General features: G+C 40.7%; 2 protein-coding genes across 2 annotated transcripts in view; one reads left to right on the forward strand and one right to left on the reverse strand.

Annotated features, from left to right (window-relative positions):
- Positions 1–5,390, reverse strand: part of pex14 (peroxisomal biogenesis factor 14) — a 47,904-nt gene extending 42,514 nt beyond the window's left edge. The window contains exons 1-2 of the mRNA XM_056274113.1: positions 5,305–5,390; positions 3,409–3,459 (exon numbers count right to left, since the gene is read on the reverse strand). Coding sequence (XP_056130088.1) covers positions 3,409–3,459; positions 5,305–5,340 — 87 coding nt within the window. The 5' untranslated portion in view covers positions 5,341–5,390. The remainder of the gene's footprint in view (positions 1–3,408; positions 3,460–5,304) is intronic.
- Positions 5,391–5,654: 264 nt separating this feature from the next.
- dffa (DNA fragmentation factor, alpha polypeptide) lies at positions 5,655–10,572 on the forward strand. The gene is made up of 6 exons (XM_056275278.1): positions 5,655–5,786; positions 6,607–6,765; positions 6,888–7,042; positions 7,822–8,017; positions 9,146–9,273; positions 10,331–10,572. The coding sequence occupies exons 1-6, from the start codon at positions 5,693–5,695 to the stop codon at positions 10,553–10,555; spliced, it is 957 nt and encodes a 318-aa protein (XP_056131253.1). The 5' UTR covers positions 5,655–5,692; the 3' UTR covers positions 10,556–10,572.
- The last annotated feature ends 4,687 nt before the right edge of the window (positions 10,573–15,259 follow it).

Below are 15,259 nucleotides of genomic sequence, written 5' to 3' on the forward strand. Positions count from 1 at the left end.
CATTGGAGGGGGAAAAAAATCTGTTTTCCTAACACATGAACAACATATGTCAGCCTTGGTCCCACAGGGCTTCAGAGAAGAGTCAGAGAAGAGCCGTTTTGTGTGTGTGTGTGGGGGGGGGGGGCGGTGTCAGAAAAAAGAGAGGCCACATAAGGATGGCAGCACAAGTCCTACATCCCTATACCACTCGTTCCACTGTTACAGGTGGCAAGTCCTCCACCAACCAGCCCAGGCCTCCCCAACTCCTGCATTTAACACACTGCTCCTTTCCCCCCCCTCCTCTTGCTCTCCGTAGTGTGATGGCGATAGCAGAGGGGCTACGGAAATACGGAGACTGCTGAGCCAAAACAGATCACTTCAAAGCGCCTTATTTAACGCTCTCTAAATTTTTCATCACAGTCGCTTAATATCCTGGGGAAGGGGAGCTTTTGAAGTTGCTGTGAGACCGGGGACGTTCTTCATACAACTCCTTTCTCCCCCTCCCTTCGCTCTACTACCCCCACCACCACACAAACATACACGCACACACACACTCACACACAGTGTACTCAATACATGCCCACGTGCGCACACAGAGGTGTGCAAATCGCATAGACTTGCTGCTATCCAAATACCCTGCCCACATCCCCCCCATACTCACATCCCCACACACAAACACACTTTTTCATCTGGGGCCAGTGATATTTCAGTGCACCGAGAGCAAAAGGTTGGTTTAATTCTGCCAGGGGTGCACAGTAGAATCCTATTTGGTGAGATGCCGTCTCCCCTGTAGACCAGCTGCACACCCACACATCTTGGGGTCACACTACACAGCTCCCCAATGTCTTTCTCTCTGACACACACATGCATGCACACACACACACACACACACAGTTTGAAAGCTGTGCAACAGAAACAATCTGCTTTTCATTAAGTAGCATAAGTTTTAGCCACTCGTGCTGAATGTGCAGGGCTGAAATGGGGCAGATATAGTGTGGAAACTCAGAATTGTCAAATCATTTAACCTGACAGCAGCACATACGCACACAATTTGTTTTTTAACTATTTATTTCCTTTTCAGTTTTCAAGCTTTTGTACCGCAGGAATTAAAAACCCCGCCTGGTTTTATTTGTGGGCTGATCAAAGGGGTTTTAACAAATATGATTAAAGCTATTATGTTTACGGGGAAGGAGATGAGGACAAAGCGATCGGAGGAGGCGAGGGGTGGTGCTGGGGACTGAGGGCTGGGGAGGTGGGGTGCAAGGAAAGAGCACAGGGAGTAGGGAGACACCAGCAAGAGAGTGTCAGGGGTATTGGAGATGGCAGCGATGAGCAGCGGGTGGGAAGGGGTGGGTGGGCACACATAGCGACCATGCGAGAGAGACAAAGACAGAGAGAGAGAGAGAGAGAGAGAGAGAGAGAGAGAGAGAGAGAGAGAGAGAGAGAGAGAGAGAGAGAGAGAGAGAGAGAGAGAGAGAGAGAGAGAGAGAGAGAGAGAGAGAGAGAAAGTGAGCGCGAAGAGCAGTCCCAAAGGCAACAGCAGTGGCTGATAGCAATGGGTATGCCAGTCAACCATGGAATGTACACTCGTACTCTCTCTCTCTCACTTCCTTCTCTCTGACTGCAGCTCCAAACCTGCCCCTCTAGTCCTGATGGTGGCATGGGTGGTGGCAAGGGCTGTGGCACCAGCCCCTGAGCTGGGTCCTGTAGCCACAGAGGAAAGCCCACGCCATGCAGAGGGCCAGGGTCTGCTGATCAGGGCAAGGTGAGTCAGAACCTGTTAACATGACTGGTGTCCCCATCCTGACATGCTGATGCTTCTGACGCACACACACACACACACACACACACACACACACACACACACACACACACACACACACACACACACACACACACACACACACACACACACACACACACACACTTGCATGCGCATGTTCACATGAATGTTATGCAAACGAGTGTTACTACACACACACACATACACACACACACACACACACACACACACTCTCTCGCTCTCTCTTATTCCTCCCGCCAAACCCTGCCAGCAGTCTCTTTCCTCTCATCCAGATAAAATCCTTTCAGACACAAATTTCAATTATTCACCTCATCCAAATAATGCCATGTGACAAGAATTATCCCTACTGTAATAATCCACTTAACTGGGAAAGAGCAGCTCATCAAAAAGAGAAAGAAGAAATAAAGGGGACTGGGATGGGGGTGGAGGGTTCTTGTCAGCCAGTCTCGAATTAGGACCTTCCTTCATAACAAGAATTTCTTCCCTTTTTGAAGAGGCAGTTTTGAAGCGTAGTGGGATGATGAAATTGAAGTAAATTGAAAGAAAGCCTAGGAGAATGCTCCCACAATCAATAACCCCAGGATTAAATTGGCCTTGGCGTGAGGGGATGATGGGGGGGGAGTGGGTGAGGAGTGAATGGCTGGTGAATGACATTGAGACATGGAGGCTGAACATTACAGTTCTCAGATGACCTGCATCCTGTGGTCACACAAGCCAATGTGAACACACCTGAAATGTGTTCCATTTGCCCTGAGCGATGTAGCATGCTTGGTTGTAATCGGTGTCATCATTTAGGCTCTGCATGTTCTCTAGCATGTAAACCAATGATTACTGCTAACCAACTTGTAATAATTGTCGTTTAAAAAAAAACTGTGGACCCTTTTTCCCCTTTTACTTTCATTACCAACTTAAAACACCTCTATGGACTGTATCTGCATGGCAGAAACCTAACATTAAAAGAATCTGCTAACCTTTAGAAGCCCAGGCCACTAAGGCAGATGCTCAAAGCTTTATGCTAAAAAAAGAAAGAAAAAAAAAATCACACATGCAACTGTGGAGCTGTCAAACAAAGATGGTTCAAACAGGCTTGTGGGTTCTTTATTTTCCAAAGACATTGAACACAAAGTAGCCTCTCATTAAGACGACTTGGAGGCCAGCAGTGTGGTGCCTGTCTTATAATTGGAAGCCTTGAACACTTTGTCTTGCAGGAGAACATAATCACACATCTAATCAGTCAAGGAAACAGAAACTCCTCAAAAGGAAGAAAACAAATATCTATAAGTCTACCAGTGGTGTGATAACCAGGAGCCTAGGTAATTAACAGATTAAAACTATTGTTACCACATGTGCAATTGTCAAGTGATACAAGATAAATTTAACTGTTTTCTGAAATTGCAGAAAATTAAGACTTTACTTCTAGGGGTAGCTCATGCCAAAATACAAATATATGACTGCTTCTGGAATTTGAGACCTCATAAGCGGATCTGTGAAATCATTTTTAGTAAACAGTGGGGGCTGTTTTTTTTTGTGTTTTTTTTTTTTTTTGTGGCTGGGTTTGTTTTGTGATATTGGGCTATACAAATAAAATGGACTTGACTTGACTTTGTTTTGCAGGTGAGCCTTACCAATGCTTCTCTGGGGGGAGACGCAGCATCATCTCCAGGTGGAAGGCCAGGCTGTGAGGACAAACAAAGTATTACATTACACTGCCATCTACTGTAGGCAGGGAGGGCTTACAGCTCTATCAACACAGCAGTATGTTGATAGATCAGTCGATGAGACTGAAAAAAAAATCAACAGAATACAAGAAAATAAATAAAAGTGAAGAACATGTTTATATTATGCATACATAGGGGCTGATGACGATGCAAACAACACAATCCAAGTTAATAAGCCAATAACTAAACTAATAAGAAGCTCATAACAAAAAAGCATGACTGTGCCCATACAATTTTATTTGAGAAACATACATTAGCCTCTACATTAGCCCATCAATGTCTCTGACAATGTACTATCATTAAGAGCTAATGATTCAAAGATGATTTGCTCAGTGCATTCATTTCAAATCTGCCTAAAGGGAGAAATACAGCTACAATAATACAACATGGAATAGCTTGTCATACTAGTTCCTATACACATAGATATAGAATGTATCTCACTACTGCAAACTGGTCTTATCACCTGTCTTACTAAATCTAACACACACTTTACTGACACAATCTAGCACGTAATGCTTTTTGTACGTATATAAATTCACTTCAAACAGAGGATGTCAAATTTATGAACTTATCTATGTTATGTCTTTATGCATACTCAATAATCCAGGTAAGAAAATCAAAGAAGGCTGAATCAGTTCATCTGATTACAACGTTGTATCCAAATGAACTGATTCAACCTTCTTTGATTATCTTTTTAATATTCGATTTTTTTCTTAATTTTGTGCAGTGTCAAACTTTGTATTATGTCTAAAAAAGTGAGCAATGCCACCAGGTTCTTCATATTGGAAAACCTAGTGGGCAAATAAAATGGCTTTTGATATTTCAAATTATATAATGATAAATAATAATAATATGTCCCCCATAGGAAGGTCAGAGTGCAAGGGTAAACAAAAGAAAACCTCAGCAAGGCGGAAGCTTGCTGATTTGGGCTTGAATCCAAATAATATCAATGACAACACAGAGTAGCAGGATCATAAATGACAACAGAAGCCACAGGGCCGCATATTAGTTGCTCCAAAGTAAACCAGAGTTAGCCTTGTTTTGTCACGTGTTCTTGTTAATTCACTACATGTGAACTGGCGTGTAAAAAGTCATGACTTCATAAGTTAATGCTCCCATGCCTTTTCACTACCTGCCTCTGGTTACCACAAAAACAAAAAACAAAAAAAAGTGACCATGTTGGTACCATTTTAAAAAGTTCTAGATTCGACTGCTCCTATTGTCTTAAGCAAGCGTGCACATTAAATGCATTGTTAAGTAGTGGTATAATATAGGAGGCATGGTTTTGCATCGTGTTCGGGGGATGGCCACTTAACATTACAAACCAGCCTACTTGTAACATTGCTGGCAACCTTGGAGAGTGCTAGTGAACAGCTTCACCTTTTAGATGACAAGTTGGTCTGAAGGCCAGCAAAATTACCTTTTCGTAAAGCACAGAAGAAAGTGAAAACTAGATGGCTAATGTTGTGTAGATCAAAGTTAGATAGGTGACTATTTAAAGGGCGAAATGTTTTGTCATGTTCTTGTCCTGCCCATGCACCGGCACCTTGGCCTTGCTCCTCCACTTTGTCAACACCAAGCCTGCCGTCAACTTTTACGACGTTAACGTCTGCTAGCTTGCCAGTAGGCTAACGTTAGCTAACAAACTAGCGTTAACCTCTGAAATGTAACTAGTCAATCAGAACAACCAGTCAAATTTTTGGTGCTCGACAGATGAAAGTGCTATTTCGATTTGGACAATTTCGCCTCGTTATGAAGCCATTGGTCAAAAAGCCATGAGAGTATAAATGTGGTTAACTAGACCTGTGTCGGTGGCTCAGGTTGGTCGGTGGATGCCATCTTTCCAGCCTTCTAGAGTGGCTGCTCGAATCAATCGCGATCTATTGCTTTTCCTGAAGAAAAAAACAACAACAACGAAACATAGTAAAATTGTTTCGGATGAACTTTTTCTGGAGGAATGTGATATCACTATTGTAAATAACATACACATGTTATTTGCCTTCCTATACCTTCTTATATCACATACATGTGGTCTATCTCATGGTTATTTTAAAATACTATGAGAACCACCTAGATAAAACTACATTACCCAAAAAGCCAAGCGCTCCACCACGGCTTCCGCACTCCAATCTGAGAAGGCGCAAACTTGTGAGGTTTGTCAGTCTCCCAGCTCTTCTACATAAAAAGCAGAATGACAGAGTTGAAATCCTGTAAGGTGTGCAATTTTACGCGTCAGAAATCATACGGACTGGTGGTTCCTTCTCTGGAAGAATTAAAGACAAAAGGTAAATTGTAAATACCTGACTTGTTCGGTGCTCGTCATGAGCGCAACAGTAGTAGAAACGACTACGTTTGCGTTATCAAGCATGGTAAATTAGAGACAATGTAACTCTCGGGAGTGTTTTCTTTACACAAAGTCGGTTCTTTTAATGATACATGTAGTTTTTCTGAATGCACAAATACGATGTCAGTTTAAACATGTCTTTATTCTACTGAGAAGCAAGTAGTATACAATACTTTGGTAGGTTAATACTCGGAACTCCAACGATGATTAAACAAGTTGTTTTGAAGGTGTTTGGGCTTTTCTAACGATGACCATGAACAGTGGAGGTGATGTGAAGTTTAGCTAGCACTGGCTACGTTTTCATCGTGTTTAAACTTGTATGAACGAAATACGACACTGCCTACCGGTCCTTTTCATTCCAAGAATGCTAGTCAATAGGTGTGGCTTAAACCTTCATACCTGTCATGACTGCTGGCCACTGGAATGAGAATAGGAGCCCTCTAAAAGCCTATGACCCAGAACTCAAGCACGATGTATAACCTAGATATATCCACTATAAACGTTGTATCCAGATGAACTGATTCAACCCTCTTTGATTTTATTACCTGGATTATTGAGCATGCAGCATGTATTGAGACATGTATCCATGTGTGTGTGTGTGTGTTTTTTAATTAATTCATACTAGCACATGGCTGATTGAGGCTCGAGAGTATAGTTTAAAGATTTTGTTTGGCTATTGCCCATTAAGTGCATGGACTAAATTTAAATCTCAAAGTGTCACCAATCTTTTTTTTTTAAATTATTTTCTCTCTTTTCCCCAGGGTGTGAGTTTCTTGGTTTCAGCTCTGATTCTCCTGTATCAGTGGTGCTAGAAGATGATGGGACAATAGTTCAAGATGAGGCCTACTTTTTGTGCTTACCCTTAAACACCAAGTTCATGCTCTTGCATGAAAATGAGACTTGGTCTCCAGTTTGCAGAAGTAAGCTTATTTATTAACTTGTACCTTTTTTCTGCAGACTGAACCCAATTCACTTTCAGAAACTTTTAACAGTATCACGTATCACCATGTAATTATGTATTTGTTTGACTTTCCATTGTCAGTTGATGGGGGTACAGCCTGGATGACCAGGGAATCTGTGGTTTTGGAGTCTGATGCTGTGGACAGCTCCAGCAGGATGGAACCTTGGTTGATCCTGGCCCAGCAGCTGAAACAAGACCTGGCCAGCCTCATCCTCATGTCAGAGGAAGATTTGCAGGTACCTGGGTTAATGGCTTTACCACCACATTTAGACAGCAGTATTTGCCATCACTCATTTAAAGATATCTAAAAGACTAAAATTGATTTCTATATTTCAGTTGATAAATTAAGTCATGTTTAGGTGGGATACAATTATGACTTCATTGCATACTATTAAGACAGAAACACTGACTAGCTAAGTGCATTTGCATGTACAAGTAACTTGACTCAGTTGGTTTTTAATTAGACTGTGCTTAAAGCTGCTGTAATGGATTTTTCACTGGCTATTTATCAGTCTTAATTTAGTTTTGATATTTCTATATGACTGACAATCAAATGAGACCATCAGTGAGAATAATGATTCCAAATCGGATTGCCTGGGAAATCTGATGAAATTATTTAAGGCACACAGATGGGTCACATAACCATAAATAGAGATAAATTACCTTATTGCTGCAAATCTTGCAAATGCCTGTTTTTCCAATACACCACTACATTTCTCGCTTTCCTCTTCAAAACAAATGCACATGCTACAAGAGTGTGAATGTAGATCTTTGCGACAATGAAGTTGTTCTTCTGCAAAATGCTACCACTTTTATACACAGTGTTGAAAGAACCAAATTTAGACCAGGAGATAAGTTGTGTCCATTAGACAGTATCCAAACAATCCGTTGGAGCCTGATTGGTGTTATTATTATTGGCAGTAGAAGAGGTTGAAGAAAGAATTAGTTTATTTAGGTAAGCATTTAGATAATCGTTTTTTTGCTGCAGAGTAACATTTGTCTGTTGCTGTTTCAGACGTTAGTGGACACACCTTGCTCTGAGCTGGCTCCTGCACTAGGCTTCCAGGAGAAGAAGGCTAAGAACCTTCAGGAGACCCTGCAGAGAGTGTTGGACCGCAGGGAAGAGGAGCGGCAGTCCAAGGAGCTGCTCCAGCTCTATCTCAAAGCTGTTGAGAGAGGGGACAGGCAGCAGGCAGAGCCCAGCCAAGAAGGTACTTGCAAGGACTGCAAAATTGGAATAACTCAAAAATGATGACTTTGTTTACCATGCCTAATCTTAAAATTTGTATTTATTTATTTATTTATTTATTTTCAAAGTTGGAGGACTGCTTCCCAATCTGTATGAACAAATGACATAGAATCAAGGTTACACAAGAAAAGAACAAGAGCAAAAACAAAAGTTATAGCTGTAGGGTTTTGTGTAGGAATATGAGCCTCTGATTAGAGTCACTGATGAAGCAGTTGACCCTGGATAAGATACAAACCTTATATGGGTAAGATGCAAAATGCAGGGTGATGATAGAGTCCCTGGGTTGAGTGGAGCATGAAGAATAAAATGTATGCTGCTAAAACAATTTAACAGTTTATTGATTGATTGATTGATTGATTGATTGATTGATTGATTGATTGATTGATTGATTGATTGATTGATTGATTGATTGATTGATGTACTCATCTGTAGTACTAGGTCATTTATTAGGTCCCTCATTTGATAAATTCTAAGTAAGTACATAGAAACTTTTTTTTAGAATGCTCAGGATGGTTATTTGAGATAGAAAAGTTGTAATAAAAAATTCTCTTTCAACACACACACAAAAAAATATTAATAATAATGGTTAAAAAATATCCAGCAAAATAACCAAGATTATCATTTTTTTGTATAACTCTGCTTCTCCACTGGAGGGTAATATTCCAGGTCATCAACAGAAACGTAGTTGATCTCTGTTGTAAAATGGGTAGCTTATTTTGAGCAAGAGTGAAATTGAAAACTCGTTGAAGTTATATTGAATAAACTAGTGGTGAGGTCTGCTTTAATTATTCAGTATGTTTCTTCTTCTTTACTGCCATGCATTTTGTAGCAAACTTTGTCAAGATTCTTTGTTTGTATGAAAAGTGCTATACAAATAAAGTCTTGACTGACTGATTGATTCTTAATGTGTGTTCAATACTGCAGTAACGCTGTTTATGGTGTGGCGAGGGCTAGCCAGTGTTTGTTCCTCTTTGTCACTAGGTGGAGCCATTGTTACTGTTTGAAGCAACTACAGTTCATCTGCAGTGTTGAACTACACCCTTATTATCCAACAAGTAAAGACGGGAACTGACTAGTTTCATCGTTTCAGGGGCTGGTGACATGGATGAGATAGATGCAATGGAAGTGGACTCTGCATCGGGATTCATGACCAGGACTCTGATGGTCCTGAAGGGCAAAACAAGCCCTGAAACCAGAGTCTCCACCGAGGAGCTGCAGGTAGTTCAAAAGGCACAACCACACTCCTACAATACTACAATGGGTAGTGATGCTAACAGGTGTCACACAGCCTGCCTCAGCTCTTTTGCACATTATATGCCAGATATAATGGTGGTACATGTACATAATTAGACATGATGGAAGGGACAATGTTACTCTAGAACCCACCTGAAAATTGTATACAGTTCTATTGTTAGGGAGAGTTTGTCATTTAACAGTGTTAAAATGAACAGGTGCAGGCTTAATGGCTTCTTAACAAATATTTAAAGTGCTTCCACTTTGGTTAATGCATTGCATTCAATGACAGCCAAACAAAAAGCTAATGAAGTCTCAAGACAAGCACAGGAAATATGCTGAGTAACATTAAGGTTTAAGTGTCCATTCCAAGGTACAGTGACATTTTCTGTACTTGTAAAGATGTTTCTTGCAAAGCATCTTTTAATTCTCATTGCTTTTGTTATTTATTGGTCTTGCTTTTTTTATCATGTTAATACAGGACTCCCTCACGAATCTGTCATTTGATTTATTATTTGTTCTTTCTGTAGTGCTCCTGCAAGTTTGTCAAAGAAACTGTTTTATCTTTGTATACTTGGGAGATCGTGCTTCTGACTGACAATTGATCATAAATCAACCTGTTTATGTAGAATTCATTCAGTAGTCCATAATACTCCACCCCCATGTTAAAACGTTGACAATTGAGTATCCACACAACCCAAAACAAATTAACCATTATATTATAATTAATAATTATTATACAGTGTGTTTAAATAGAAGTACAAATTTCCACAAATTGTTTCTTGTGGATGTTTTTATGTTTGATTGCTGGAGAATTTATTCAGCTGAACATTTGGAATGACGACAGGTGCAATTCAGGGTCCTGGATATGAAATAACATTCGCACTACAGAAAAAAATAAAATAAAATCACAAAATTGTTCAATGGCTGTAAATACAGCTTGAAATATCTTTATCACTTTAACAGAGTTATTGGGTTTTCTCTCTGGTCTATCGGTCATGCTTTGAGTCTTGAAAACGAGCTCTGTCTTATTCATCCACAGATGGTGGTGACTAAGGGAGGGGCAATCATGGAGCAGGTGCTAGGCTGGAACCCAGAGAGGACGTCAGGGCTGCTGCAGGCCTGTGAGGCTGAGCTGGCCAAGCGGCTCCAGCAGGTTCAGGCCATGCGCTCCCTTAGCAGCCATACCCAGCCAGACAGTGGTCAGCAGCTCGAGATGGAGCGCGCCAAGGACAGTCAAGACATGCCAGCCGAAAACAGCAAGTAGGCTAAAGCTGCACCTGAGCAAAGACTAATAAGAATATTTACTACCAGCCCCAAAACTCTTAAGAGGAGATTTACTTTATATAATGAATATATCAGTCGTGCTGGAATACCATGAATACCTATGATGTTGCCGTTTGCATCCCACTTGCCCTGTGGCCTGAATTGCAGCACTTAACTGACCAAAACACTTGAATGGCATAACCTCAAGAAGATGCCAAATAGCACAACAAGGATAACAGGGATCTGCACAAGTCATTTTTATCAAAGGGATGTTGGGGTTGAACCACTTGCTGCAAGTGTTAATCGAGTCCCTGATCTTTACAAAGTACCCATGCTGTGAAAATAGCCATAGATAGCTTCCCATGACAACCTCAAGCTCTTCTTAGATAATGATACTGTTTGATCTGCCGCCTAGTATTGCTGCATTCAAATCTGTTGATGCCTACTGTCAGTTCAGGACGGTATTGTTTCATGTAAGAATAGAACTAAAATATCTTCCATTTGTTAGATTTTTCTGGTTGGATATTGTTAAGAAACTTTAAGAATGAATAGGAAAGTTCTGATGGATCCTCAGGACCAGACAATTAATGACTTACATTGTTTATATTAGTTTGGTACTGCCACTGTTCATTTCTACCTGCCACTATTGCCAAAAATGCCTATTTGAATACTAAGTTGACTATAGTCCTAACTAACTCGGCCCTCCCTTCATCCTCCTCTATAACCTGGTACACATAAAAGACAACACCCCCCTACACACACACACACACACACACACCATAGTTCCACTGTTTTATACTATTTATGTATTCTGTTTTATCTTTTTTTAATAAGACTGGCTTCAAGTGGTCACATGCATTGTATTAGCGCAAACATTTGTCAGCATACTCAGAATGTCAAGCAATTGCTAACATAAAGGAAAATCGGGAAATGCTTTCTGCCCTTGACCAGGATTGAACTGAGGGTTGTTGTTGTGTGGTGGTTTGAGTACAAACCTTTCAAAGAATCGGATGCTTATTTGGCGCTTGCAACCATTGCACATGAATAGGGCAGATTGCTCTTGCACAAAGTAGTGAATTTTAACTCTGCCCTAACTGATGTGCAACACTGGTATTGCTTTTTGGAAATCCCTTTAAAAATGCATACAATAAAAGGAATAACAACACTTCCTTGAACAGCAGTGGCGGGAGGGCCTCTCCATTCAATAGACACAATAGCAAGCTTATATACAAAATGCCAACCTCACAAGAGTGAGTGTGACTGTTGAAAGAACACCGCTACCTTGTGAACGCCAGCATGGATGCACATTGTCAAAAGAAAAGCAAAGCTGTAAGCACCTTGCTGGATGTCTTCTTTTTTAGTTCATTCTGACCAGTAGCTTCTGACAGGCTTCAGATGCTGGCACATTACACCGTTTGACTGAAACTTGGTGTGGCGAGGAGGTTCCAAAATGAATTGGGGAGACCGGCAGTTGCTTTGAGGACACTGACTGCCATTAAAGGCCAAATCCAACTACCAAATGTCTTTGCCTTCAAGTTACATTGGCTTGATTAAATTGAACTGAGTACGAAAGCTAATCTGTTTCTCAGGTCTACCTCTGAGCCAGAATTGCACGAATAAAGAATAAGGTGTTGTGTCAGTTCCAACACCAACTAAAAAGGTGGTAAGACTTTTATTTATGGGAAGTTTTTTGTCATGTAATCATTGACATGTGTTGGTAGTCCCTTTAAGATGAGAGGTCGTATACCAGCTTGTCACTGAGTGGCTGTGATGTAAGGCTGTGTGTACAATCTGTGTATGTCCATGTGACTCAGGTCTGACACTAGAGAGCCTTTGTCATTCCTGCCATCTCACCATCCAAGTTTGTCCTATGAACAGTGGCTATGACATTATTTAAGACCATGGTGGTGGTTTTGAATTTCTGGAGAAAAGGGATGTGGGACTGAGATTTCACCAAGGTCGAATATTTGATCATTTCCATTAGCTAATGTTCTGTTCGTCTTCGATGCAGTGTTGCAGTTGTATAGTCAGGGTTTGGGTTAGCACTACAAATACAATTGAATTGTAGGCTTGTGTTTTAAAGTTCTTCAGCACATTCCCATTTTGAAATTAATTTTTGTACATGTATGCCAAATGTTATTTGAATGCATTTTGAAATATTTTTATACAAGTGTATATTTGGTTTTGACACTGATGTTGGGTTAATAAAATAAACTGGTCTACATACTCCTTAGCATGTTGTCTGTTATTTTTCTGCTCTAAAGGCATGTAATTGTATGCACAAGACAAGCAATATAAGGTGGTGCATTACTCTTGTGAAGGCAAGCTGGAGGCGCTTAAACTTCCTCATCTGAAGGATCATTGGATTGAAAGGGTACAAATTGCTGGTGGCTGTGATTGCTACCACATCCAGCAACACTATAGAACTAAGCGTGCAATTTTATCTACAATGAACTTCCTTTTATACTACATCTTAATACAGTGCAAGTTCATATCTAAGATGAGTGACAGAATGGTAGAGGAGCCCACTGGCAGCATGCAGCTGCTGGTTGTGTTCCAGCAGTTTGGTAATGGGTTTCCTGGTGTGCATAGTTCCTGTGCCATTGGTTCCGCCTAGGCGAGTCAAATCAAATCAATCAAATGTGGTATTAGAGCAGTAGATGGCGCTATGAGATGATTCACACCATCCCGGTATATTTTTGTTTCAGTTCAGTCTGTACTACAAATCCAGTGGGCAATTAATGTACAACCAAATCTTGAGTGTCATGAAACATTAATGACAATACAGCTGAAAAACAAAATACAAGGAAAAAATTACAATGAATAAAACACTGGCTTTGTGAAGTGTTTCTCAAGTTCCTCAAGATTGGCCATGTCGTTGACTAGTAGCACAGGAAATGGATAAACGCTTGTATCCAGGTTTATGTGCCAGAGGGAAAGTACTCTTATCTGCACAGCCTGAGGGGAAGAACTAAACTTTCTGTAGGGTTTGACTACCAAATAACTTGCCCAAACATGTCTGTCTGACTCAAAATAATCTTCAACTTTCCTGGCTTAATGTAAGACGGACCCTTCTTACAGTGTGACTCCATTTACATGAAAAGTCAATTTGTTCTAAATGACAGCTCCCGAGTGAGTACTTGTAGTGCACTACACTTTTTGCCACTTGGACGTTGATGGTGGTCAGCTGGAGAGCTTTTGATTTACATCTGAAATCAGTGGCTATGTCCTCTCTTTTCGCTACATTACTGCCTTGCCTGAAGAGACAGTTCACCCCAAAATCAAAACTACATGTTTTTCCTCTTACCTGTAGTGATATTTATCCATCTAGTTTTGCAGATATTGGCCGTAGAGATGTCTGCCTTCTCTCCAATACAATGGAGCTGGAGCTGGATGGCACTCGGCTTGTGTTGCTCAAAGTGTAAAAAAAAATAAACATTTGAAAAATTCAACAGCAATGTCTCTTTTCAGAAATCATGACCCGGTTACTCAAGATAATCCACAAACCTTATGAACAGTTTCATGTAGGAACTATTTTCTTAGACCGAACTACACCTACATGAAACTGTTCACAACGAGGTCTGTGGATTAGTTTGAATAACCAGGTCATGATTTCTGAAAAGAGACGTTGCTGATGAGTTTTTCCAAATGTATTTTTTGGCGCTTTGAGCAATGCAAGCTGAGTGCCACCCAGTGCCATTGTATTCGAGAGAAGGCACACATCTCAACGGTCGATATCTTCAAAACTCGGCAACTCGTACCAAAACGATCTAGATGGATAAATGGCGCTAAAGGTAAGAGGAAAAAACATGTATTTTTGATTTTGGGGTTAACTCTCCCTTTAAGCTGCAAGAAAGCCTCATGGTACCCTTTTACCAAGCCAAAGCCACAGCATGTTTCCTTGCAAAGTTGAAGAAAAGCCTATTTGCCAAGTTACTAAACAATCGTTTGTGTATAGGATTTACACCAAGGCAGAGAACATGGGTCGCCATGGTGATCCTGTAGCTTTCACATGCCGTTTAGAAAGGCAACCATTTACTGTTACCCTCTGTTCTGTGGGATAAGATGTTGAAAAGCCATCCCTCCAACATTAAAATCCAAATCAAAACTATGGATCCACTTGTAAATTGAAATGAGCTCTTCAGAGAAACTATCATAACAGTGATTATATGCAAACTGTAGGCTATTTGGTCAAAAAAGTACAGGGTAACCCTTCCACCATCTTAAGGCACAACTAAGACTCGTTTCCAAATTATGGGCAATTTCTTGAACCCACCCCCACCTCTATTTCCACTATCTAGCCAAGCCCAAGAATCCCCTCACCTTGCTACAATTAAAGGACCATGACATCAGACTAAAAACAAGACAAAACTGTGACTAGCTTCCATAGTTTTATAACTTCTATTTCATTTGTAATTTCCAAAACGTCAAACCCAAGAATTTTGCTCATTCTTATACCAGCCGCCGACATCTGATTTTATCTGCCTGCTCTTGTTCTCTTTTGAACCAGTGACGGTGTCTGTGTGCAGCTCATCCAAAAAAAAAAAAGAAACCCAGATTATTCCCATTTACTTCCCTCTCCAACTACTTCTCATATATTTTCGCTTTGCCTTCCTGATTTCACACTTCTGATTTCCCTCCGTGTTCTTTGTCCCTTAATCAAATCGCCCACAATAAAGGCCCTTCTACTCTGATTCGTAACAGC

The sequence above is a fragment of the Lampris incognitus genome, chromosome 2 (genome assembly GCF_029633865.1).
Source record: "Lampris incognitus isolate fLamInc1 chromosome 2, fLamInc1.hap2, whole genome shotgun sequence".
NCBI lineage: Eukaryota > Metazoa > Chordata > Actinopteri > Lampriformes > Lampridae > Lampris > Lampris incognitus.

What these genes read in the sequence shown, in the direction of transcription:
- dffa (XM_056275278.1), top strand. Translation starts at nt 5,693, where the DNA reads ATGACAGAGTTGAAATCCTGTAAGGTGTGCAATTTTACGCGTCAGAAA. An exon ending in GGAAGAATTAAAGACAAAAG is followed by an intron (nt 5,787 to 6,606) that starts GTAAATTGTAAA and finishes TCTTTTCCCCAG; the next exon opens with GGTGTGAGTTTCTTGGTTTC. An exon ending in GGCAGAGCCCAGCCAAGAAG is followed by an intron (nt 8,018 to 9,145) that starts GTACTTGCAAGG and finishes TCATCGTTTCAG; the next exon opens with GGGCTGGTGACATGGATGAG.